Source organism: Lynx rufus, unplaced genomic scaffold (assembly GCF_022079265.1).
Source record: "Lynx rufus isolate CCGP_SWC_20201006 ecotype Redwood Valley unplaced genomic scaffold, mLynRuf1.p SCAF_19, whole genome shotgun sequence".
Classification (NCBI taxonomy): Eukaryota; Metazoa; Chordata; class Mammalia; order Carnivora; family Felidae; genus Lynx; species Lynx rufus.
Genome location: NW_025814833.1, coordinates 29,281,250 through 29,308,268, shown reverse-complemented (window position 1 = coordinate 29,308,268; position 27,019 = coordinate 29,281,250). Strand labels below are relative to the sequence as shown.

The window sequence follows — 27,019 nt, the reverse complement described above, 5'->3', positions numbered from 1 at the left end:
CTCTACCTCTGGCTTATTAGGAGAACTAGATAGTGCCTGGCACATAACAGACAATCAATATGCATTACTTGCCATCATCATCGCTACTGTCATTTGCTTTTTCTCTGTGCCTTCCTATTGAGCCTGTGATGATGAACTCCCCTCGTGGGGTAGCCCAGTTAGCTCTGCATTTGGTCTTAATAGGAGCTTTTATTTGGGAGGAACCGCCTCATCCTCGGCTGGCTCTTTGGAGACCTTTATTCCTTGTCAAAAGCCACCCACTTGCTTTAAGCCATCAGGAGCTGTAACTTCCAAAGACTTTAATTACTTCCAAAGCGCTTAACCTTTTGAGATCACGGCTCCCTTTGGGGAGCTGATGAACACTACGCTTAACCTTTTGAGATCACGGCTCCCGGCTCCCGTTGGGGAGCTGATGAACACTACGGTTCCGCGCCCCCTTGGACCCTCTCAAATTGTGTGCAAACCTCCTGTGCAGGAACTTACGGGTGGTTTAGGTCAAGATCCCTGTGCGCATCAGCTTCTCAAAGGGGCCCGTGACAGGTTAACAACTCCGCCTTAGGTATCTACGGGATATTTGATGTTTGCATATGACTAAATCAGCCAATTTAAGATATTCTTAGCCATTGAGAGGTGGGAGGCAGATTTTATGTGTAGATTAGTACTTAATCTTGGCCCTATAATTATGTAAGACCGTGTCTGGGTGTTGGGGAGAGGCAGGGTGGAATAGTTTATCACTCTACTTTGTTTCCTGGCGCATTTAGCAAGTATCTTCAGGCAATTGGTGAGGGGAGAGGGGAATGAAAGCTATGGCCCCCTTCAAAATACACATTCTCGTAAACACAAAAGGTCGCATGCACTTCTGCGCCGTTTATTACCCTCCCCCACCCCAGCCCCACTCCTCAGTTAAAGACTCAAGACGGCTGTGGACCTGGGGTTCCGTCCTTGCGCATCCCACGTTATTTGCCTCAATTCATGTCGTTTGTGCCCCTGCCCCATGTAGATGGGTGCTTAATCTGGTGTGGCTTTTATTTCCCTAGGAGATGATGGAAAATGGAGGCCACCAGTTGATAGTAAAGGCAAGATTCAACTTTAAGCAGACTAATGAAGATGAACTGTCAGTTTGTAAAGGGGACATCATTTATGTCACCAGAGTTGAAGAAGGAGGCTGGTGGGAAGGCACATTAAATGGCAGAACAGGCTGGTTCCCTAGTAATTATGTCCGAGAAATTAAGTCCAGTGGTAAGTGGATCTTTCAAAAGCCTTTTGGAACGTGACTGATGTACTCTCTTGTATTCCTACTGACAATCTTTTTTTTTTTTAATTTTTTTTTTTTTTTACCGTTTATTCAGTTTTGAGAGAGAGAGAGAGAGAGACAGAGCGTGAGAGGGGTAGGGGCAGAGAGAGAGGGAGACACAGAATCCGAAGCAGGCTCCAGGCTCAGAGCTGTCAGCACAGAGCCTGATGAGGGGCTCGAACTCACAAACCATGAGATCATGACCGGAGCCGAAGTAGGACGCTTAACCGACGGAGCCATCCAGGCGCCCCCCTACTGACAATCTTGTAGTTTTAGTTGGTCAACAGAAACTGTTTGTATTTGCATTTATAAGCCGACAATTAGGGTAGGAGGGAACTGGGAAAAATCGATGATTAGATATTTTGAAACGAAGTTGCATTTCGATTACATCAAGACAGCAAAAACCTAAAAAAGCTAAAGAATTCAAAGCTCAGACAACTGTTCCACCTTAACTATGTCCCCTTCCTGCCACTCTAAGAATCACCATGGTAGAAAAGAATAATAAGAGAGGCCATGTGCTAACTTCCTTTTTTTAGCCCTAAGCTCTTTAAGCAGACCTAAGTCTAAATGCCTCAGACATGTGTTCGAGAAATAACAATCATAGGGCTGCAGGAAGCCGTCTGGCTGCTTTGATTCTGAATAAAATTGCCCTTAACTCTTACGTACTGCTAACTGCTTATCCTCTTTTGTAATAATATCGGGAGAATGAAATCTAAGAATTCTTCAGTAGTCTTTCTAGAACTTTCTTAGGTCACTTCCTTGCCTTTTGTTATTTAAGCAAGGAGGCCCTGCCTATATCACCAAAAAAACCCTGATATATAAAAATATGTCACAATACAGATAAAGTAGTGTTCGGTTATTCACATTGTTATATCTCTTCACTCCCCCAAAATATTTACCCAAGGGCTCCTTTGAGTGGTTAGCTGCTCAGTGCGCTTTTTCTTTTGTAGACGTCTTCATTGCTTTTTTAATGACTCAAAATTAATACTATCGGCTAATATAATCATAGGCCCATCGTAAATAAACTAAAAAATTACAAAGATGTATAATATAGGCGATACAAATTCCTCTCTCCTTTGCATCCTCCCCCAGATAACCCCTCTTAGGAGCTTTTCCCGAACGCATTTAAGAGAAAGTTTGGTTTGCACGCTTTTCTGTGTCATGTGTTGGTTTAAGGCAGGGGGCACCTCCCTTAATGGAATAAATGTTTACTAAAAGATTTATAGTTATATATGTATGTGTAGACTTCTTAGCATTTTTTAGAAGATTTTATTTTTGAGTAATGTCTACACCCAACATTGGGCACGAACTTACAACCCCAAGGTCAAGACTTGCATGCTCTACCGACAGAGCCAACCAGGTGCCCCTTAGCTTTTTTTTTTATTACTGGGAATTGAGATGTTTCTGTGGATCCCTGAAATATTTTCACAGGCCTTCTTGGAATTTCCTTGGTTTTGATGGTTCTCACAGCTGATTTTTACCCCTCGCTACGTCTTTCAGTTGCTTTGGTCTGGTTGTTACGGTCTCTATCTTTCCAGATTCACTCTAGCTTTGTTCGTTGATTCAGTGTCTTCATCCCCCAGATTGAAAGCCACAGGTCTCGCCGCCTTGCCTGGGGATTCCCCAAGGCATTGTCCAAGCATTGTCGCGAGGACACCGGAAGTGGACAGACAGCATGCCTTCATCATCATGTCCCTCGCTGAGATGCCTTGTAGCACAGTCTGGCTGCTGCATTGTGGACTGCCCTGGGCTGTTTGTTCTGGGCTTTGGACCCTTCCCTTAGGGTTTCTTCTATCCTCTCTTTGGTTTGGAGCTCAGTTAAGGACTCACGTGGCAATCTCTGGCTCCGATTGGAGCACCTAGGTAACCCTTTGAAGCGTCTTACCCAGCCATCAAGGATAGGTCTGGACAGCTGGGGCCAGGAAGCCTGCCACTTAAATTAAACCGAATTTAAACTCAGCAGCCAGAGTGATTCTTTCAAAATGGAACTCGGGTAATGGCTCCCCATCTCAAAAAGAGTAAAAGCCAAGGTCATCTCACTAGCCTACAAGGTCCTCCAGGATTCAGCTTCCCGTTGCCCCTCTGACCTCCTCTCTGACCTTTCTCCCCCTCACTCATTCCACTCCAGCCACACTGGCTCCCGGTTTCCTGTGCCAAATGGGCACCTACCTCACTTACTGATCCTCTGCCTAGGAGGCTCTCTGGATGTCTACATGCCTGGTTCCCTCACCTCCTTCAGGTCTCTGCTTACTTGTCCGCTTTGCAGTAGGGCCTTCCCTGGTCACCCAAGAAAATGGAACCCTATCCCCATTGCCCCTCTCCCCCTTCCCTGCTCTATTTTTTGTTAACCATTTCTCTCCACCTCACATAGTGTACGTGTGCTTATTTACTTCACTTACCATCTGTATATTCCCATGAGAATGTAAGCGCCATGAGGGCAGAGATGTTCTGTTTTGTTTAGGCTCTCTAAGTATCTGTAAAATGAATGGATACCGTGGGGCAGGTCATTATATTCTGTTCAGCTTGTTCACTGAGCATCAGTTAGATACTTGGTAGTAGCGGTGGTGGGGCTATATTAGTCTGTCCTCGGGGACCCTGCCTCTAATGACCTTACAGTCTAGTGGTCAAGATAGGTGTGTACATAGACAACTGTAACAGGGTAGCACGGGATAAGTAACGCAGACAAAGCTCTAAGTCTAGACAAGATGCTATTGGTGCAGGCAAAAAAAAACCAAAAAGGTTCTATGAACAATAACCTCGGCGGGAGGGGGAAGCACTTGAATCGGGCCTTGAAGGATGAAAAGACGCTTCTGACAGGTAGAAGGTTAGAGGGCATTAGTAAGTTAAAGCATGGAGGTAGGAAGGTGTGGAGTGGGTGGTAGGGTGATTTGGGTTGAGGGTAAGGCACGTAAAGAGGAGTGGGGCTTCGGCTGGAGCTATATGAAGAAGGGTGTCAACACAAAGCAGGGGATAGTAGGGGACAGTATGTGGTTTCGAAAGCTGTTTCTAGTCATCAAGTGGGGGCTGGATGGCAGAGAAGTGGTAGGGGTAACCAACGAGGATGTGGGGAAGCCAGTAGAGACTCTTGCTGAGATCTTGGCAATCCAGAGAGCCGTGCGGGCTGCTTTTGTGATAGTGGAGCGGAAAAAGTGGGCGGATGCAGTACTGTTAAAAAACAATCAGGAAAATTTGCTGATGATTTGTGATGAGCAGAAGGGAGGAGGTGAAGATAATTCCAAGTCTAGAGGTCCAGCTTGAGGGTGAGCTCCTTAAGGGCATGTGGCGTCATGCACCCAGCCAGCCAGCAAAGGTTTCTTTGCCATGACTGGGATATCAGGCTCTGTCCCGGCACTGGTGAGTCAGAGAAACCTAAGACATGAGTTTTGTCCTCATGTTTATAGTCTAGTGACGGGGAGATCTCACTGAAGATGATGAGTTGCTTTGGACATGTTGAGTGGAGGCACCAGAGAGTCGTCGTTCTGAAGATTTCCAGCAGGTAGCTGTCATTATTGATTTGGAGTCCGGGGCAGAGCTAACAGCCGGAGATGAAACTGACAACTGACGTCGTAAAGTGGTAGATGATAAAGCGTAAAAATACATAGCAGATTGTCAGCGGACAGAGAGTGTGCTGTGGCTGGAGAGGTTGGAAGTGGCTTCGTGGAGGAGGTAGGGCTTGAGACACGTAGGCTGTGGATAGGTCCAGATGAGAGGGGAGGACAATCCAAGCCATAGTGATTGGTCAGGGAGGACCAAAGCCACAGAGGATCCGTGGTAGGACTGAGCAGAGGGAGCTTGGGGTGGTGGAGGAGATCAGCTCGGTGTAATGAAAATGTCTTGTTGGGAAGGAGGTGATGAGTCTTTGTTGACCCGAATTCTTGCCCATACCACCTCTCGCTGCCTCCACAGGGGGGCAAGTTGGCCGGAACCTATTTAGGATGCTGCTGAGGGACACGTTAAGTTCAGTGTTGTGCTATTTTATGTTTGGTGTAGAAAATATACCTGTCAACATTTTCTTTCTTTAAAAAAAATTTTTTTTAATGTTTACTTATTGAGAGACAGAGAGAGCATGAGCATGGGAGGGGCAGAGAGAAGGGGAGACACAGAATCTGAAGCAGGCTCCGGGCTCCGAGCTGTCAGCACAGAGCCCGACGCGGGGCTCGAACTCACGAACCGCGAGATCATGACCTGAGCTGAAGTCGGATGCTTACCCGACTGAGCCACCCAGGCGCCCTGCAATGTTTTATTTCTTTTCATGAAGTTCATACTGATGTATAAGCTTAGGGAAGATTTGTCTGTAAGGAGTTTTAAAAAAAATGACTCCTAGATTAAATACGTCTTTCATTGAAATGAAACCATCCATTTAGAGCTTTAAACCCCACGGCCACACAAACTCTTGGGTCGTTTGGGAGGTTGAATCAGGCATGGAAGTCAAGAACTCCTGTGATCTCCGTTTACTCTTGGGTCAAGCGGGTAACGCTGAGGTCACTTGAATAGTCAGTGATTCTGACCTTCATTCCTGGTAGCCTGGGGTACTTCTCATTCGGGCCGGTATTCCACGTGCCTTTGTATTGTCTTCAAAACGGAACAAAGCAACCCTGGCCCTGTGCAAACCCCCACCCTGCAGATTTCAGTGCCGTGGGAGTACTGTGCCCGCTTTTCTTCCCTTGAGCCTGCTATGGACAGGAGCACTTTGTGCTCTGGTAAAGTCGCCCTTGGGGAGTGGCATGTTAAGTTTGAGATTCCACTGTAACTTTTGTCTAGAAGATGATTATGGTCAAGGCCCTGGGGACAGCTTCTTCCCTCCCATCAGGAGGAGGCTGGTTTCAGAGGACCTGTGAAGCCACCAGTCTACTACCGTAGGAAGTGAGGAAGTAGAATATTTGAGTATCTCGTGCACGCACACGCACGCACGAGACTCCTTTCGACATGAGCTTGAGGCTGAAGGTAGGGTAGGATTTGGTGACCGTGATAATAAAAGCCTCTCACCAAGAATGATGGGACCTGGACGGTGGTGACATTATGGAGCCATTGTTCCCAGTCCTGCTTGCGTACCTCTCGTTTTCTTGTTGCATGAGAAAAATAAACCCTTTTGAACAAAAACATTTTCTCAAAGATTTTGTTTCATGAAAAATATATGTATGAATCAATTAGGCATTATATAAGCGTCAGAGGGTATATTAAGGGCCTTTGCTCCTTTGTTTGAGTCAGATACATTATAAATAAGAAAATTAGCCATTGGTGACAATTTTCAGTCCTTTATTTTAAGAATCAGTGGTGACCTGTAAATTAACATGTTATTTATGCATGAAAAAAAAATTCCTGCCAATACATCAGTAACACCATAAATTGTATCTTTTTTTCGTTTCTGTCTTAGAGAAAAGCTAAGGACTTTGCATTAAAATTTTCCTGGCAAAATGTCCGTGCCAAGGAAGTATTGAAGCAAGTATGATCAGGACAGATATTTTAAGCAAATTCTGTTTTCTGCAACTGGTTCCGTTAAAGGGTCATTAAATCTTTCTAAGACTTTTTATTAGCAGGTAAATATAGTTATCAGATGAGGAGATTAGGTAGCTGGCTAATTAAATTTGTATTAAGGCAGCTTAAGAAATGACTCTTCCTGCTGATTGTAAACCAAAACTAAGATTGAGCTTTATATTTAGACTTCCTGTTGTAATCCCCTGGGTATGTCACATAGATGTTTCATATCCAGAGAAACCCATTGTCACTAGATTTCTTTTTGTCCCATCACCACCAACAGGCAATAGGAATCTGTACAGCAGCAGGGGAGGGGAAAGAACCAAACGTTAATTGGAAAAGGCTCTTTATATCAGGATTAGGAGGGTTTCTTATGGCTTTATCTGTGGGACAGTGCTGTTGTTGGAGTTCTCTTATGCCAGGTAACCCATTTGAATTCTTCATGACGTTGGTTGATGTCAGCGGTTGAGTTGAATTGAATTGAATTGAGCTGAACTGAATTGAATAAGAGGTGGTGAGAGAGACCACCTTGCCTTGTTCCTGATCTCATGGGGACCACGCTCAGCCTTACATCTTGTGCCATGTATGTCTACGCCAGCTGCAGGTGTTTGGTAGATACTCTTTATTGAGTTGAAGGACTTCCACTTTATTCCTATTTCGGGGGGGACAGGAGGTGGGAGTTTCTTCCCCTTGAGGGATTGTTGAGTTTTCTCAGGTGCTTTTTCTGCACTGACGGGTATTATCATGCGATTTTTCTTTGTAGGCTGTTAATATTGTGGGTTGCATTGATTGATTTTGGAATGTTTAACCAACCTGGCGTCCATGGGGATGGATTCCGTGGTCTACAATGCTTTAAAAATGTTGCGGAATTTTATTTGCTAATATTTTGTTAATGTTTTTTGCATCTATATTCATGAGGGCTATTGGTCTGCAGTTGTCATTTTTTTATACTATCTTTGTCTGGCTTTGGTGTCCGTGTGATAGTGACTTCATAAAATGAGTTGGAAGGTTATCCCTCCTCTTATTTTCTCTAAGAGATTGTGAAGAATTGGTATTGCCTCTCCCTTAAACGTGTGATAGCGTGCTCCAGTGAAACCACATAGGCCTGGAGATTTCTTTTTCTGGAGTTTCAAGTTTAGAAGTTCAATTTCCCTAATAGTTCTAAGTCTGTTCAAATGGTCTAGTCCATACTGGGTGAGTTGTGGTAGTTTTTGTTTTCCGAAGAGTTGGTTCGTTTCACATCTGATTATCAAGTTAATATGTGTAGAGTTGCTCAGAGTATTGCTTTATCATCTTTTTTTTTTGTTTAAAGAGAGTGCGAGTAGGGGAGAGGGGCAGAGAGAGAGAGAGAGAAGGAGAATCTTAAGCAGGCTCCACGAGCCGCCTAGAGCCCACCGGGGCTCGATCCCATGACTCAGGGATCATGCCCTGAGCTGAAATCAAGAGTCGGATCATAAACCGACTGAACCACCCAGGTGCCCCTGTCATCTTTTTGATAGGTAGTGACAGCCCCTGTTTCACTCCTGATACTGGTAATCCGTGTCTTCTTTTGGCCTCTGTCAATCCTGCTAGAGGTTTGACAATGGTATTGATCTCATTAAAGCACCAGCTGTTTTTTTGCATCCCGTTCAGCCACCCAGGAACCTCCATGCAGCCAGTCCTTTCTTTTCGGTTCATGTTTCTCCGTCCTACTCCGCATAGGTAACATTTTGTTTCCATTGCAATCACCCATTCCTGTGGCCTTTCCTTCCTGCTTCTCTGTCTTGGCAGGCTCTCCATTACTGTTTACCCTCCCGTTCAGCCTGGCTTTTGAAAGCTGACCCTATCTTGCCGGTATCTCTAGAAAGTTTCATTTTTATCAAGACTGGCTTACGTTACAGTCGCACAAAACGATTGTGCGTTCTTTTAGAAAAAAATGTTTTTAGGTTTGTTTATTTATTTATTTATTTATTTATTTAGAGAGTGAGCGAGCAGGGGAGGGGCAGAGACAGAGGGAGAGAGAGGGGATCCCAGGTAGGTTCCGCACTGTTAGCACGGAGACCAGTGTGGAGCTCGAACTGACGAACTGGGAGATCATGACCTGAGCTGAAACCAAGAGTCGGGTGCTGAACCGACTGAACCACCCAGGTGCTCTCGGCTATGAGTTCTAAGTAGAACCATTATCACTACGTTATAGGAAACTGGCCTCCTAAACACTGAAAGAATTTGGTAACTGTCAATTTCAAATAAGTCTGAGTCCAACAGTGGTGCCTGGGAAGCACAGCCGGCTTGGTACAATACTTGATTTCAAGTCCTGGCTCTGCCACTTACAATCTTGTGAAGCCACCAGGTAGATCCAGGAGGATCTTGAAATGGCGTGAAGCTTCCAGCAACTGGCTGTACCCCACTTGTCATCACTCGGACGTGACACAGTTGGCCCAGAGGGCTGCCTTTTTGCCTTGTTTTCGCCCTACCCAGCAAGGCCCAGCTGGACAATTGATTGGCACAGGAACAGTCCTGCCTTGAGCATTGCCATGTCTACAACTGTGCTTCTGGAATCTTCCCTGCCCAGAAAGTTCTCTACTGTTTTCTCTCCTGGTTTGAATTCTCACCACCCTCCAGGACTAGATCGAGTGCCTCCTGCCCAGCAAGGTCTTCTCTGAGCATCCCAGCTCAAACTGATGGCCTCTCTGAACGCCAGTAGGAATCACTGCAAAGGCCATTGACCAAGCCCTTCTCGGTAGATTTACCTCTGGACATCATATTGGTTAGGAGCACAGGCTCTTGTCAAGGCACGCCTGAACTTCAGTCTTGGCCCTGCCATGTCCTAGGTACATGCCCTTAGGTAACTAACTTCACCTCCCTGGACCTGAGTGACCTTCTCTGCAAAATGCAATCATCTCTGCCTGCTAGGGTCGTGAGGCTCAAATAAAATGTCTGAAAAGCTATTAAGTGACAAATAAATAAAAGGATTATTTTAATATAATATTTTAAATATAATAATAATTAAAAGTCAAGGTTAAATGAGAAAATATTCATGCGATAATGTGATAGAATTACAGAGGAGCGCCTGGCTGGCTCAGTCAGTAGGGCATGTGACTTTTGACCTTGGGGTCATGAGTTGGAGCCCCACACTGGGGTTCGAGCTTACCTAAAAACATAACATTAAAGGGGTACCTGGGTGGGTCGGTCGGTTAAGCGTCCGACTCTTGATCTCAGCTCAGGTCATGATCTCACAGTTGGTGGGATCAAGCCCCACATCGGGCTCTGCGCTGATGGCACGGAGCCTGCTTGGGGCTCTCTCTCTCTTTCTCTCTCTCTGTCAAAATAAATAGAAAACACTTAAAAATAAGTAAATAAATAAAAAGTTTTTAAAAAGGTTGTTAGGAGAATTACAAAACCATAAGTAAAGTAAGAAAGATCCCTCTGTGTGTATATGTGTGTGTGTGTGTGTGTGTGTGTGTTCACAAATACATATATAAAAAGACTGAGAAGACATGCTTTATAATGTTACTCTGATGATGGTTAACTCAGACTAATCATTGGTTTTTATGTTTTCTCTATAATTTGCATTTTTTAGGGTTGGGATGTAATAGATTTAAAACTAGAAAATATTTTTTAAAAAGAAAAATCAAGTGTGATGATATCTTATGAATTGGTTACTTATATGTACTCGACTATACTACAGAAAGAGTTTAAAGCAGCATATAATATAGCAAGATAAAAATGGAATGTAAAACAAAATGAAGCAAAGGAGAAAATGAGGGGAGGAACGGTAGTGTTAGTGACACTGTTAAACATTTATGATCGCCATCTTGTATTTTCCTGAGGTGTTTTTTTTTTTTTTTAAGAAAGAATGCGTTAGGATGTCTCTTAGTCATGAGTTTAATAGGTAAGATTAACCTGGTAAAAGAAAGGCAGCATTTTGTAGCACGATGTCATGATACTCAAACGATACATAAAAGAAAGAAGAATTTTCTGCTCGTTTTCAGTGTGTTAGAGATTCTGATTATTTTATTTTTGGCACAGTAGAGAGCCCCAAGAAAGGATGGCTGCTATTACCTATGTTATAATATATATCTATACTATACTTGTATAGTAACTTACAAGTTACAAATATGTGTATTTGGTTAGCATTAATTTGGCTTATCTGTTTTGAATGAGGTGAGTGGAGAGGCAGACTGGAGTAAAGAAACGAGCCCGAATGGAGTGAAGTTCTTGGTCTGGCCCTGCCATTCATTAGCTAGGCCTTAACTTCTTGGAAATTGAAGGGGTCTGGACAAGAACCCTAGCTTGGACCATCTAGAGTCTAGTAAAATTAGAGTGTCACTTGTCGGGGAATGTACATTTCCACTGATCCTTCCATTTGACAAAATTTATAGTATGTGAGTCGACTTCAGTTATAAAATGTTCATCTTAGATCTGTGTGATCTTAACATAATTTAAATGTCTATTCCACAGAGAGACCCCTCTCCCCCAAGGCTGGCAAAGGATTCGAAACTACTCCACTTACCAAGAACTATTATACTGTGGTGAGTGTTCAGATCAGAACTAACAAAATTTCTTGACTCTCTGTATGGAACCTTTTCACTTGCTGAGCCACTGATGCGTTGAGGTGACGCTCACAGGAGACTGGGTAAAGTATCGCAAGGGTCTAATGTCAGCTGTGCTACCGTGGAGCTCTTCTGCTGGTAGGCCTCTTACAGATGTCTAGAAGTTTTACATCCACCGTACTGAAAAATTCCAAGGTAGCCCAAAGAGAAATTGGTTCATAAGTAGGCGTGATGGGGAAACCCAGCAGTTAGATATAGCCTTACCAGATATTAAGAAGGTGAGTTCCCACGTTCCTCTAATGCTATTAGTTTTAAGTGATCGCATACTGTGATTTTATTTTCGAATCAATCAATCCATTATGGTGTCCTCCAAAATATTATGAACCTTGTATTTGAGGAGAGCCCGGAGGGAAGACTGCCCTCTGGCACAGCGGGAGGCGTGGAATGACTCTGGCTTGAACACAGACATGTCAAAATATATTAGCTATAAATAGGACAGATACAGTACTCAAAATAAGTTCCCATTTGAGAAAAAAAATTGTATTATTCTCCTTAATCTTCCCTCTGCTTTCCTTCACGTCTCCTTTCCAGACTCGGCCCAATCACTAATGAAAAGGACAAATCATTGTAAGCTCTAAGTTTTCTTGTCTGAAATAGTGTCACTTTTGAGAGAGAGAGAGAAAGAGGGAGAGAGAGAGAGAGAGAGACAATCTCGAGCAGGCTCTGCGCCATCAGCACAGCTCTCACGAACCGTGGGATCGTGACCTGAACTGAGATCAAGAGTCGGGCGCTTTACCGATTGAGCCACCCAGGCTCTCCTTAGTGTCACTTTTCACCCAGTATTGGATGTGCATTTGGACTGCATACTCCTTTCATTTTGCACATGGATAATCTTGTTCAACATCTCTATACGTAGCGTTCCAAAAGTCAGAATTGCACCCTTCCATGAGTTTGCTCCATAATGATGACATGAGTGGTTGTGGGTATGAAAACTCAAGAAGCAGCTTCATAGGGGACATGGGCAATAATCATAGGGGACAATCTTGTCACTACTTTTCTTCTTACATTTTTTTTATTTAAAAAAACTTTTTTTTAATGTTTACTGATTTTTGAGAGGAAGAGTCAGAGCATGAGCGGCGGAAGGGCAGAGAGAGGGGGAGACACAGAATCCGAAGCAGGCTTCAGGCTCCGAGCCATCAGCACAGAGCCTGATGCAGGGCTCGAACTCACGAACCGTGAGATCATGACCTGAGCCGAGGTCGGACACTCAACCAACTGAGCCAGCCAGGCGCCCCTCTTCTTACATTTCTGAGGTTAAAATATATTACCCAACAGAGCTAGGCTCCCTTCTTCCTTCCTCCGTGACCATTTCTTCCAGTTTCTAGATGACCCCCCCGTGATTTAATTTTTGTTTTAATTTTTAAAATGTTTGTTTATTTTTGAGAGAGAGAGAGAGACACAGAGCACGAGCAGGGGAGGGGCAGACAGAGAGAGACACAGAATCCGAAGCAGGCTCCAGGCTCTGGGCTGTCAGCACAGAGTCCAACATGGGGCTCGAACCCATGAACCGTGAGATCATGACCCGAGCCATAGTCCGGCGCTTAACTGACTGAGCCACCTAGGCGCCCCCTCCCCACCATGATTTAATTTTTAAAGAAAGTATGCAGTCAAATGGTGGATGAAAACGTTGCAGTAGCTTCTTCTCTCTTTGCATCTGGAGTATGCCATCACACTGCTTTGGAGCTGTCTCTGCCTCTGCTGATTCTATTTATTTTTTTAAGTTTGTATTTAAAATCCCGTTACGTAACATACAGTGTTATATTAGTTTCAGGCGTGCACTACAGTGGTTCTACACTTTCATAAAGTACGCCGTGCTCATCACAACAAGTGCCCTCCTATCACCTATTTAACTGTGCACGTCCATCACCTATTTAACTGTTCCCCCCCCCACCTCCCCTCTGGTAACCGTCAGTTTGTTCTCTGTGGTTGAGAGTCTGTTTCTTGGTTTTCCTCGCTTTTATTTTGTTCCCCTTTGCTCGTTTGTTTTGTTTCTTGATGAATACAATTGTATGCCATTTGTCTCTCTCTGACTGACTTGTTTCTCTCCGTATTATGCTCTCTAGCTCCATCCGTGTCATTGCAAATGGCTCGATTTCATTCTTTTCATTCTTTTTTATGGCCGAATAATATTCCAATGGTGTGTGTGTGTGTGTGTGTGTGTGTGTGTGTTTAACTCAAAGAGTTAAAAATAGAACTACTTTACAATCCAGCAGTTGTACTACTGGGTATTTACCCAGAGAATACAAGAACTGATCCGAAGGGATACACGTACCCTTATGTTTATTGCAGCATTATTTACAATAGTTGAGATATGAAAGCCATGTGCATAGCTTCTCGTACCTTACTACTCTAAACAATTCTGCAGTGAACATCTTCTACGTAGGACTTTGGCAAGGCATATAAAGAGCTGTAGCTGGATTCCTGGAAGTTCAATTATCCAAAGGCCTGAGGGCCAGGAGAGCCAATGGTGTAAATTCTAGTCTGAGGGAGGAAAAGACTGATATTTTTAGCTCAAGAAGTCAGGCAGAGGGAGCAAATTCTCCCTTCTTCTCCCTTTTTGTTCTTTCCAGGCCCTCAAAAGATTGGATGATGCCCAGCCACGCTGGGGTGGGCAGTCTGCTTTCCTCAACCTACCAAAGCCATCTGCAGACACCCTCCCAGACATACCCAAATAATGTCTAAGCTCGGTACCTTGTGACCTAGTCAAGTTGACATGTAAAATGAACCAATCGCATCCGATAAATTTGGGCAGGATAGAAGCTCCTTGAATTTGCAAGTCTGTAGATTTGTCTCCCCCTTTTCAAGTTTCCAGGGGACCGTGTGCTGATTTCTGCCCCACCCGGGCCTTGATGCAAGTTCTCCAGTGTGACCAAAGTGGCTTTGGGTACCCAGCCCAGACCTGCATGTGCCATGAGCCACGTTCAGTGTGTCTAACTGAGGCTTGCCCACTCCTGGCCTGGTGCTTGGAATAGGTGCTCAGGATCCTTTAGGGCCGTGGCAGCCCAGAGGCTTTTGCTGCCCCTGACCGTGGTTCCTTCCGCGTTCTCAAAATTCACTGCCGTTTGTTAAACTTCTCTCACTACTGAGAAACAGCATGCCATTTTTCTATCCATTGTTTTTCTAATAATCTTATGCTGCTTGTTGGCTTTCTCTGCCCTTCATAACTTGCTGTGACGTGCCAGGAGGCATTTAAAAATAAAGAACAACAACAACAAAGGAAAATGGTAACGATGTGAGGCGCTGGTGTTAATTAGCTTGACTGTGGCGATCTCTGCACACTGCGTACCTATATCAAAAGCCCAAGTTATAGGGGCCCCTGGCTGGCTCAGTCGGAGCAGCGTGTGACTCTTGATCTCGGGGTTGTGGGTTCGAGCCCCCTGTCGGGTGTAGAGATCACTGAAAAATAAAATCTTTCGAAAATATATCAAGTTATACACCTCGAGCATAGACACTTTTTATTTGTCAATCATACCTCAGTAAAACTGAGAAAACAAAGAACAGGAAAAGGGATCAGTGTGGCTTAGCGATCAGGCTGAATCTGTGCGCAGTGCTTGGCTCTTCGCGCCCATGGTCTGTCTCACTGGGAACGTGGGACAGACGTGATGGGAAGCCACGTGGCAGAGAATGATGCAGTTATAAAGTGTCCTAAGATGGGCTTCTCAAAACGTGGCTGGGGGATCCTGCCTCAGAAGGCCCCGGGGAGCTTGTTAAAAGTGCACACGTCCGGGCCCCATACCGGACTTGCTGTATATCAGAATCTCTGGCCATAGATCTCAGGAAACAGTACTTTTTTTCATGTTTATTTATTTTTGAGAGACAGACAGACAGACAGAGACAGAGCATGAATGGGGGAGGGGCAGAGGGAGAGGGAGACCCAGAATCCGAAGCAGGCTCCGAGCTGTCGGCACAGAGCCTGACGCCGGGCTCGAACCCACGAACCGTGAGATCATGACCTGAGCCGAAGTCGGATGCCCAACCGATTGAGCCACCCAGGCGCCCCAGGAAACGGCTGATTCTGCTGCTCACTAAACTGAAGTTGGAGAACCAGTAAAGGGAAAGGTTCAGTGGAAGATGGGATTCAAGCGTGTCGAGACTTAGCTAAGCAGAGAAGAGCTGGAAGGGAATTCAGGCAGGGGGGCTACATGGGCGCATCCCCCCCCCCCCGGGGCAAGAGTGGGCGCGCCCGCGATCCCTCCCTGCTGGTCATAGAGTGGACTGCACTGTCTTCTTCGCCCGTCAAAACGCCCCCCGGGAAGGTGGAGTGCTGTATTCACACGCAGTGATCCGAATATTCGATTCTGGGCGGGAGCATCTATCCGTCTGCAGAGGGAGAGATGATCTCTCCCTACCTCCAAACAGGAAGGTACAATCAGTAGCGGCCAGCACAATTTATTTTTCTCCTAACTTTCTTCTACTTCATTGTAACTTGTGGCAGATGCCTAGAGGGTATGCCTTGGAGAACCCGTACGCAGTGGGAAAGGTGGGGAGTGTGTAACATGTGACCTCACATAAAAATCCCAGGAAGCCTCCTGCAATTTCTGCTCTTACCGCCCACCTTCTGCTTACCCCATTTTCCCTCTTACTCATCTCTCTACCCACCTGCTCCCACCCGGAGTTTTCTCTACCTTTTTAGCGCTTATCCGCCCCCCCCCTCTTTTTTAAGACTTTATTTTACAGAGCGGTTTGGGGTTCACAGCAAAATCGAGCGGAAGGAACAGAGATTTCTCACGTACCCCTCCCACCCGCACACACACACAGCCTCACCCGCTACCAGCGTCTCCCACCAGAATCGGTGACAACTTGTGACAAGCGAAGGATCTACGCTGACGCGTCACGATCTCCCAAAGTCCATCGTTTACATTGGGGTTCCCTCTAGGTGTTGTACGTTCTGTGGGTCTGGACGAATGTATAATGGCCTGTATCCATCATTATAGTATCACACAGAGTATTTTCACTGCCCTCAAAATCCTCTGTGCACCTTCCCCTTTTAAATCCACCAGCCTGAACTACTCCCTACATCTGCCCATTTATTCCTTCTCCACATTCCCTGTACTTTTTTTTTTTTTTTTTTTACCTACCCATTTCCTGTCTTACTCATCCATATACGGTTGACCCTTGAACAGCTCGGGAGTTAGGGGCGCTGACCCCCTGCACGGTCGAAGATCCATGTAGAACTCTTGACTCCCCAAGAGCTTAACCAGAAGCCTTACCGCTAACATGAACAGTTGATTAACACATATTTTGTATGTCATATGTATTACATCCTGTCTTCTTACAGCGAAGTTAGCTAGAGAAAAGAAAATGCTATTTAAAATATCGTAAGGAGCAGGGGGGTTCCCGGGTGGCTCAGTCGGTTAAGCGTCCGACTTCAGCTCAGGTCACGATCTCACGGTGCGGGAGTCCGAGCCCCGCGTCGGACTCTGGGCCGACAGCTTGGAGCCTGGAGCCTGCTTGGGATTCTGTGTCTCCCTCTCTCTCTCTGGCCTTCCCCTGCTCACACTCCGTCTCTCTCTCTCCCTAAAAAATAAATAAACTTAAAAAAAAAAGTAAATATCATAAGGAACAGAAAAGACATTTACAGTAAGCGGACCCGCAGTTCAAAGCTGTGTCGTTCAAGGGTCGGCTGTTTATGCATTTTAGCCTCTTAAAATAATTTCTTCATATTCTATGACTCTTTCCCTTTGGAAAAAAAAAAAGAAGAAGAGTTATAAAAACGAACTCACTCTAAAGCCTTTCCAGGAAATGTGGGAAATATATTTTACTGGAAAATCAATAGCCCAGGATAGAGGCATAAAAGGCCGCCACCTGTTTTTCTATGGCTTCTTACCATCTGTCTCGCTCTGAATTTAGTCAAAGGTTAATTGAGCAAAAGAATACTCCGTCGCCCTTGTGAAGACAGAGTCAGGGAGGCAAAGGCAGTGTCTGGATGCAGTCTATTTTAGTAAGTTTGCCAACCCCCTTGCTTTCTGACTCACCACTGAGGCCTTCTGTTTGGGAACACATAGCCTCCTCTGTCTGCTTCCCTTTTTATCCCTTTACAGTACATGCCCTGTGGCCTGAAAAATAAAGAGCCAGTCTCAGAAGTTCATCAGTTGGTCTTTTGAGATTGAGGAAAGCAATAAAAGCTCAAATGAATTTGAGAAAGAATCCTAAGTGTCCACCCTGATGAGCATTTCTGCTCATCAGACCGCAGCCAGGGCAGCGCTATTTAACATGTTACCGTTCGATTGGGTTTTTGTTGTTGTTGTTGTTGTTTGCATTATTAAGTGAAGGAATCGTGGATCATCTCTATCAGTTTAGTTTTGTAAAGTCGGCATTCAGCCACCCTCAAAGCTTTCAACAATAGGAGTTAAAATATGTTTTCTGTTTAGCTCTGAAGGAGGAAATGTTTAGCTATGAAATTTGTTTCAGTTTTGCTCACTGAAAGGCGGCGGGAGATATCCGCCTGCTTCCCTCACCTTTGCCTTCTGCGTGTCCCAGGCTGGTGGGTCCAGCGAGAGTGGGACTTCTAGAAAGTGCGCCGCCTCACCTGGCAAATAAAGCCACTGGAGCAGGACAGTTGGCACCTTTCTTGCAAAATCCTACTGATTTCTTGTGAAGGAGCCCCAGATGATAGCGTTTTGAAGGACGTTGAAACAATAACGCTGTTTCGGTGGTGAGAGGGAGGTCGGATTCAAACAATGCTGTTCAATTGTGTTAAGAATCACATTTTATGGGGCGCCTGTGGAGCACCGTCAATTGAGCATCCGACTCTTGATTGGGGCTCAGGTCATGATCCCAGGGTCATGGGATTGAGCCCCGCATCGGGCTCCGCTCCGAGCGTAGAGCCTGCTTAAGATTCTCTCTCTCTCTCTCTCTCTCTCTCTCTCTCTCTCTCTCTCTTCCCGTCTCCCCCGGGCACATGAGTGCACGCTCTCTCTAAAATAAGGTAAAAAAAGAAAATGAAAACCTCATTTTACGAGGTAAATAACGCCTGCAGTTTCTAATTTAAAAAGTTCCTTCGGGCAATGGGTGAGCGGATTCGGTTTGATTTTTTTTTTCTTTTGTTTTTCTTATTTTCAACAGACGTGATGATTTGGGTAGTGTCACAGCTCTAGGCAACAGTGCTCGAAAGGAGGGTGAGGATGTGAGATGGCTCGTATCCAGACCCGGTCTTTTTAGAAAAATGTGAACAAAAGGAGATGATTAGATGATTTCATCCCTTCCTGAACATTAGCAGGAAGGCACGCTACCAGCCTTTTCCCACCCTTGATACAAATGCTGTAGACAAATAAATCTTGTTAATGAAGCAGTCTGTGTATGTTTTCCCTCTTACTTACTAAAAGACGGTGCTGCTGAATTCTGGTGTAGTTCTCCCCATTTCTAAGAATACAAAATGAATACGAGTGCAGCTCATTTATGTAAGCGATTAGCTGAGGTACCACAGGCGACCCCAGCCCAGCTGGGCAGGCAGTTTCACTGATGGACAAACTACAGTTTGGAAGGACCATCCTGGGTAAGGACGTGGGGTCAGGGAGAAAAAAACGGAAAGAGTTTCCATTAACAGATGAGAAATATGTGCTTTGAGTCTCTAAAATCGCTTTTTTGGCCGTATAATTTCCATACCACAAGACTCACCGTTTTAAACTTGCACGGGGGCGCCTGGGTGGCTCAGTGGGGGAAGCGTCCGACGCTTGATTTTGGCTCGGGTCGTGATCTCACGGTTTGTGAGTTCAAGTCCCGCACGGGCTCTGTGCTGACAATATTTGTTCCTTTGTGTCTGGCTTCTTTCCTTTTTGCGGCTAATATTCCATTGTATAGACACACGAGGTTTTGTGTAGACATTCACCAGTTTATGGACCTTCGGATTATTGCCACTTTTTGGGTACTATTAATGACGCTCTGTGAAAATTGATGTGCAAATTTTTGTGTGGACATAGGTTTTCATTTCTCTAGTTATTGAACTGCTGCGTCATATGGTAACTCTAGGGCTATTCAAATCCTCAGCCAACTTTTTTTTTTTTAATGTTTGTTTATTTTTTTAAGAGATAGAGAGACCGAGTGCAAGCGGGGTAAGGGCAGAGAGAGAGGGAGACACAGAATCTGAAGCAGGTTCCAGAATCTGGGCTGTCAGCACAGAACCCCACGCGGGGCTCGAACTCACGAACCGTGAGATCATGACCCGAGTCGAAGTCGGAAGCTTAACCGACTGAGCCACCCAGGCGCCCCCTTAGCCAACTTTTAATTAATTATTTTTACTGTTGAGTTGTAAGAGTTCTTTTTTTTTTTAATTTTTTTTAACGTTTTATTTATTTTTGAGACAGGGAGAGACAGAGCATGAACAGGGGAGGGTCAGAGAGAGGGACACACAGAATCTGAAACAGGCTCCAGGCTCTGAGCTGTTAGCACAGAGCCTGATGCGGGTCTCGAACTCACGGACCGCGAGATCATGACCTGAGCCAAAGTCGGATGCCTAACCGACTGAGCCACCCAGGCGCCCCTAAGAGTTCTTTATATATTCTGGATACTGGATCCTTATCAGATATACGACTTGTAAATATTTCTCCCATTCTGTGGGTTGTCTTCTCACGTCCTCGATAATGCCCTTTGACACACACAAGTTTTTAATTTTTATGAATTCCAATTTATGTATTTTTTTTTCTCTTGTTGCTTGTGCTTTTGGTGTCAAATCTGAAGTCGTGAAGATTTTCTCCTCTGTTTTCTTCTAAGAGTTTGGTAGTTTTAACTCTTGAGTCCATTTTGACTTAATTTTTGTATTATGTTATAAAGTTGGAGTGCAGATTCTTTGGCGTGTAGACACCCAGTGGTCCCAGCACCATTTGCTGAAAAGATTGTTCTTTCCTTATTGAAAGGTCTCGCACACTTGTCAAAAATCAGTTGACCAGGGGTTCATTTCTGGACTACCCCGTTGATTTATGTATCTATCCTATGCCAGCACTAAACTATCTTGTTACTGTAGTTTTGGAGTGTGTTTTGGAATTGGGAAATGTACGCTGTACTTTGTTCTTTTCTAAGATTATAAGAGTTTATGAAGGATTGATGTGAATTCTTTCAACTTTCGGGAGAACTGACCAGTAAGGCCATCTCATCCGGGGCTTTAAATGATGGGAATTGTTTCGAATGCTTTATTCAATAGCTTTACTTGTTATAGATGTATTCAGATTTTCTATTTCTTTTTTTTTTCTTGAGGCGGGGGAGGGGCAGAGGAAGAAGGAGACAGAATCTTAAGCGTGCCTCACGCCTGGCACGGAGCTCCATGTGGGGCTTAATCTCATGACTGTGAGATCATGGCCTGAGCCTAAATCGAGAGTCGGGCGCTGAACCGACTGAGCCACCCAGGCGCTCCTGGATTTTCTATTTCTTTTGTGAGTCGGTTTTGGTAGTTTGTATCTTTGTAGATTTTTTTTTTTTTTTTTTTTTTTTTACTTTTTTGGGTGGTCGACCTAGAGTTTGCAATATATATTTAGAAGGAATCCGGGTCCATTGTCACAGAGCACTATACCGCTTCACAGGTAGCACAAGCACCTTATAATAACAGAGTATACCTAATTCTTCCTTCCCACCCCTGGCATCATTACTGTCATTCATTTCATTTATACGTAAACTTATACGTAGGCATCATATATATGCTTGTAGATAAGCATATATAATTGAATACATTGTTCCTGTTACTATTTTGAACAAACTGTTATCTGTTAGATCAATTAAGAATACAAAAAAAGTAGATGGGGCACCTGGGTGGCTCGGTCGGTTAAGCGACCCACTCTTGGTTTCAGCTCAGGTCATGATCTCGTGGTTTGTGGGTTCGAGTCCCACGGAGGGCTGTGTGATGGCTGCACAGAGCCTGCTTGGGCTTCTCTCTCTCCCTCTCTCCCATCCCCTCCTCCCCCTCAAAATAAATAAATAAACATTAAAAAAAAGAATACAAAAAATTCGAGTTTTTATTTTATTTCATTTTTTTTTTATTTTAGAGAGAGAGAGAGAGCGTGCAAGTGAGAGAGATGGGGAGAAGGGCAGAGGGAGAGAGAATCCCAGGCAAGTTCCACACTCAGCGCGTGACTGACGCGGGGCTTGATCCCATAACCCTGGGATCGTGACCTGAGCTGAAATAGTCAGATGCTTCACTTACTACTTCTCTCGTACTTTCTTTCTTTATGTAGATCTGGGTCTCTGACCTATATAGCATTTTCCTTCTTCCTGAAGAACCTTTTGGGAAACATTTCTTGCAAGGCAGGTCTACCGGCAACAAATTCCCTCAATTTTTATATGCCTGAGTTCTGAAGGAAAATTTCACAAGGTACAGAATGCCAAGTTGGGGAGATTTTTTTTTTTTTCTCAACACTTTAAACATTTCTCTCCACTCCTCTCTTACTTGCATAGTTTTTGAGGATAAGTTGAATATAATTCTTATCTTAGCTCCTCTCTAGGTAAGCTGTTCCCAACCCTCCCCACCCTTCCCCCTGGCTTCTTTCAGGACTTTTTCTTTATCATTGTTTTTTTCTGCAGTTTAAATATGATCTGCCTGCTTGGTGTTTTCTGAGCTTCCTGGATCTGTTGTTTGGTGTTTGACACGAATGTGGAAAAATTCTCAGTCATTGTTGTTTCCAGTATTTCTTCTGTCCCTTTCTCTTTGTCTTCTCCTGGTAGCCTCATTAAACATATGTCATCTTTGGTATCTTGTTCCATTTTCTTTAGTCTTTTTTTCTTTCCTGTTTGCTTTTCAGTTTTGAAATCTTGTATTGACATATATCCACAAGTTCAGAGACACTTTTTTTAATTAAAAAAAATTTTTTTTAATTTTTGAGAGACAGAGAGAGACAGACCATGAGCAGGGAGGAGCAGAGAGAGAGGGAGACACAGAATCGGAAGCAGGCTCCAGGCTCTGAGCTGTCAGCACAGTGCCCGACGCGGGGCTCGAACCGTGAGATCATGACCTGAGCCGAAGTCAGACGCTTAACCGACTGAGCCCCTCAGAGACTGTTTTTTTAGTGGGCCAGTGTACTAATGAGCCCACTAAAGGCATTCTTCATTTCTATTAGAGCGTTTTGGACCTCTACCGTTTCATTTTTATTCTAAGTATTTCTCTCATTCTGCTTACGGTTCCCGTCTGTTCTTGTATGTTGTCTACTTTCAGTAGAGCATGTTACATAGTTATATTAAAATCTTAGTCTCATTAATTCCAACATTCCTGCCATATCTGACCATGGTTCTAATGTTTTCTCTGTGTCTTCAAACTGCGTTTTTTGCCTTGTAGTACGCCTTGTTGCTTTTTGTTGAGAGCCAAACATGATGTACTAGTTGAAAGGAACTGCAGTAAATAGGTCTTTAGTAATAATGTGGCATGGCACGGGGGGCAGGGGCAGTATTCTGGAGCCCGGTCATTAGGTCTCAGTCTTTTGGTGAGTTTATGTCTCTGGATTACGAACTTCACCAGTGCTTCTCAGCAGCTTTCCTCCCTTAGGTGGGACAGGAAGGCTAGAGGGACTGGGATAGGGTATTTCCTTTCCCCTAGGTGGGTTAGGCTCTGACGAAAAACCCGATAGATCAAGCTCTGGTCAAATAATTTCTCTCTTGAGGGCAGACCTTGTTAGGATGAACAGAATGCTGTGGCGTATTTCAAGATGGCTCCCTTTCCTTTCCCCCTTGTGAAGCGGGACGGAGATTTTCCTCCCACTTCACTGAGACAACCTGGTGGCTAGCGGAGGTAAAACAAAAGATGGGCGGGCTGTCCCGTGACTGGGCCCCCTGGGGTTTTCAACTCTCAGACTGGGCCACGCTGAGCCCCCCAGCAATTCGGTCACAGTTCGGATTCTCCTGCCCTGCTGCTGAGTTCCGCAGAGGCCTCTGCTCATGGGTTTCTGCTCCAGCAAGGTTTGATTTTCTGTGTCCGCTTGTCTGTCTCTCCAGTTCTGGGGGTAGCATTGTCCCCTGTGACCTCAATTCCCTGAGAAGAAGAGTTAGTTGTTTGTTTTTTTTTTTTCCCAGTTAGTTCAGCTAGTCTGCTGATTGTTAGGCTGGAGTAATGACTTCCAAGCTCCTTAAATGCTGGCCCAGAAACCAGAAGTCCTGTTGCTTATTTTTCGATAGAGACATTTATAGCTACATATCGTCTGCCTTAAGGGCATCCCGTGAGTGTTTTTACGTTGCGTTTTCTTTTTTTGTTCATCTCAGGGTAGTTGCTGACTTCCTTTGGGGTGCCTAAACTTTCTATGGGGGGGGGAGGAAAGCATCGCCAGCCCGTCACTGGATTAATTTCAGGGGGCACTGGACCCTCCAGGCCCCGGGATTTGTTTCCACTAACACCTTTCGACAGTGGTTTCTGAGGAAGACAGGAACTGAAAGGAGACAGAAGTGGCTGAGGAGAAGGCCGTGTGACCTCAGTCCTCGCTTCAGAAGCCACCCTGTGGGCGGCTTCCCTCTAAAGCAGGGATTCTGACCTAGGGCCGGTATTGTCCCTCGGTGACACTGAACAATGCCGGGACACGTGTGTCATCGCCAGGCTGGAGCAGGGGTTGGCCAGTGGCGTCTAGCATCTCTCGGGTAGAGGCCAGCGATGCTGCTAGGCTGCTGTAACGCACAGGGCGCCCCCTCACAGCGGACAGTTATCTGGTCTGAAATGTCAATAGCGCTGCCGCGGAGAAACCTTTTCTTGCCCCCTTACGTTGGTGGGACTGTCTCCTGCTCACTTAGCACCTACCTGTCCAGTGTCTCAGTGCCTCTTCACAATGGTCCCTGAGGTAGGTGAAATGTCACAATCTGAGGTGAGGCGGGTGAAGCCTTAAAACTGTAGCCAGGCTGTCAGTCGGGAGCAGAGCCCGGACGACCACCCTCCAGTCCGGTTGTGTCCCCGCAAACGCCCACAGTCGCCCGGGCCTCCGCTCGCCTTGCTCACTCCAACTTTCGAAGGCAGATCGTCATGGACTGTCCTGTGAGTACACGTCCCAGCTAAGAGCGCCTCACGCTGTCTGGCCCTGCGAACGGAGTGGAAGCTCCCGGCAGGCCGCGCGGCATTCGGCCCAGAGTAGGCGTTCGGTACACGTTTGTTGAATGAATTAGGAGGTAGGAGAGGAAAGGTATGAAAATGTTAGCTTGTGTGTCTCGAGGAGCTTGAAGGGAAGGTTGGAGCTGCCCCCGGAAGAGGCTGGGGCATGGTGGGGCCTAGCACTGGTGGGGCAAGAGAGACTGTGGACCGTACGTGGGTTGTTTTGCCCAGAGGATTTTAATTTGGTTTTAATTCATAATACCGGTAGGCTTTGTTTCCCTTGCCAAATTCCTCACACTCCTGCTTCCTCTTCCCTTGGAATCGTTCATCCCAGCACCTTTTACCTTTTTTGAAAGACTAGGTTTAGCTCTACTTAAAAATTCACCGTGGCCTCAGATTTTTGTCCCCTAAAGGTCTCACCAAAAACGTAAAGACATTTGGCGGCATTTGACGTCCATTTTCATTAAATTGTCCCGACATTGAATCTGCGCGTTCTAAGGTGGCTGGTCTCCACGTTCTCCTCCATAAAATGGGAATAACGATCCTTTGTTAGCTAACTGAGCCCTTTCCCGAGAATCAATGATTTAAGCACACAAAAGCATTCTCTCTCTCTCTCTCTCTTTTTTTATTAAATATATTTTACTGTCAAATTGGTACCCAAACAAAAGCATTCTCAACAGTACTGTGTAAATGGCCAGGCCCCTCCGGTTATGGGTGACTTTGAAAAATTGTATTCATATGACTTATGCAATATAACCATAATCATTAAAGTAGTTTGCTAGAATGAAACAAAGGGCATTCGGATTTTGTGCTTCTCACTTACAGTGCTAGCCTCATAATTTGCTTAAAAGCTCTTTCTTACCTGGGACTGTCCTGACAAATACAAGACCCTGACCTTTGTTTCCCCATAGGTGTTACAGAACATTTTGGACACGGAAAAGGATTATGCTAAGGAACTTCAGTCTCTACTTGTCACTTACTTAAGACCCCTGCAGGCCAATAACAAGTAAGATTTACGTTTTAAACCGGTTGCTAAATAAAGCAAGATAATGTCAGCATCGAGTCATTACTCTTATGTCACTGAATAATTGATTTTGCCCTTTAGAAGAATTTCCACAGATCACAGGTTGCCAAGAAACACGGTCAAGGCAACGGAAATTACGCAAGACGTTGCTGCTGGAGAGCTTGGCTTTCTGTCTCTTTGGGCTGTGGAAGGAATGAGCGGATCCGCATTTCTGTCTGTCACAATTTTTATCTTGTACATCCTAAAAGCGACACATGCGGTTTTACCTCGCCCCAAGAGGGCCTGCTGGTGTTTCTATGCAGCAAACATGTAAACTGGAAACTTTCGTGCTCCCCGTGACCTTTTCTTGCCAGGGCAGAAACTCTTTCCCGCGGTCTGAGAGCGGAAAGAGTGTGGCATTTTGTGAATGTTCATAAGGGCACTTCAAGCCTGTATTTCAGCCAGGCAAAAAGAGAAATGATAGAGATGTTAAAATGTTTTTGTTTTTTAAACAAAACATTCAAACCTTATTCTGGTCTTCGAAGTGACTGTCTGAGGCTGGAATTGAAAACTTAGTCTTCGTGAAAGAAAAATATCGACCGCTCATTTTGGGTGTGTGTGTGTGTGTGCGCTTCTAGAATAGCATATTAAACAGTGGCTAACTGCATTTGTTTGTGTTTATATCTTACTTGATTACCCTTTACCGGAGATTACGATCTATAAGTCAAATAGAAAATGTAGCAGTTGGCCCATGTAATGGGGGACAAAAGCCTCCTCTTTTTCCTCGGGAAGAGTTTACTTTTGCTGGACAGCTGCCTAAAGTATTGGGCTTCAGTCAGGGAAATATGTTTCATATATTTCACGATTTTTCTCCCTTTTTTCCACATCATGTTTGCTAAGGCGTAAAGCCTGGCTGAATTTCCCAATTGGGAATTTTCCACGGCACTATGGGAACATTACTCCAGCGTGAAAGGATTTTATAGTCCTATGTTTTGTAAGAGCTTAAACGCGATCAACAACAAAGTGTCCTTTGTTATTATTATGTAAAGCACGAAGTGAATTCTGTGAATCATGCTTCTTTGAGCTGAATGGAAGGAACCCCAGTGAATCACTGGGTCCAGCGCCCGGGAAGAAATCACCATCCCCATTGAACACATAAGAAAGCTCAAGTCCAGAAGGGCTTTACTGCCGTACCCATCACACAGCCAGGAAGTGGCCACGCTCGACCCACTGTGCCTCCTGCCACCGGTGACACGTGCCTTCCGTTTCGCGGAGGTGACGGGCAGAGGCAGGACACGGAGGCGGTGACCCTGGGAGGGGAGATGGTGAGATTTCAAATGAAGGAGTGACTGATTAGCAAGCTGGAAACAGTAAGAGGAAAGGGAAGCTGGCTGGCTGAAGGTTTTTGCTTTTGACTCCCCATCATAGGGGTTTTCCAGCGTGTGGTTCAGGAGGGCGATGGGGGCAGAAAAGCTGGCAGCTTTTTATGCCCGAGGGGTTTCGGGTAACGTTTGTTTGGGTGTTCCTTTTCTTTGTCAGCAAAAATGACTCTCTGGGAAACACGCCCCTGGTATTAATACACGAAGAAGAAAGGCCTTTTAAGTCTTCAGAAAAGCCTCCTCCCCGAAACGGTCTAAGAGCATGGACTCTGGAGCTAGAACGTTTTGATTGGC

The 27,019-nt window shown here is 45.1% G+C and overlaps 1 protein-coding gene across 3 annotated transcripts in view; it reads left to right on the top strand.

Moving 5' to 3' along the window:
* Positions 1 to 27,019, top strand: part of ARHGEF6 (Rac/Cdc42 guanine nucleotide exchange factor 6) — a 100,254-nt gene that overhangs the window by 32,868 nt on the left and 40,367 nt on the right. For 2 of the 3 annotated variants that reach the window (XM_047082026.1, XM_047082027.1), the window contains exons 5-7: positions 1,038 to 1,239; positions 11,210 to 11,280; positions 25,255 to 25,349. In XM_047082026.1, coding sequence (XP_046937982.1) covers positions 1,038 to 1,239; positions 11,210 to 11,280; positions 25,255 to 25,349 — 368 coding nt within the window. The remainder of the gene's footprint in view (positions 1 to 1,037; positions 1,240 to 11,209; positions 11,281 to 25,254; positions 25,350 to 27,019) is intronic. The other variant, XM_047082028.1, reaches the window with a different exon arrangement.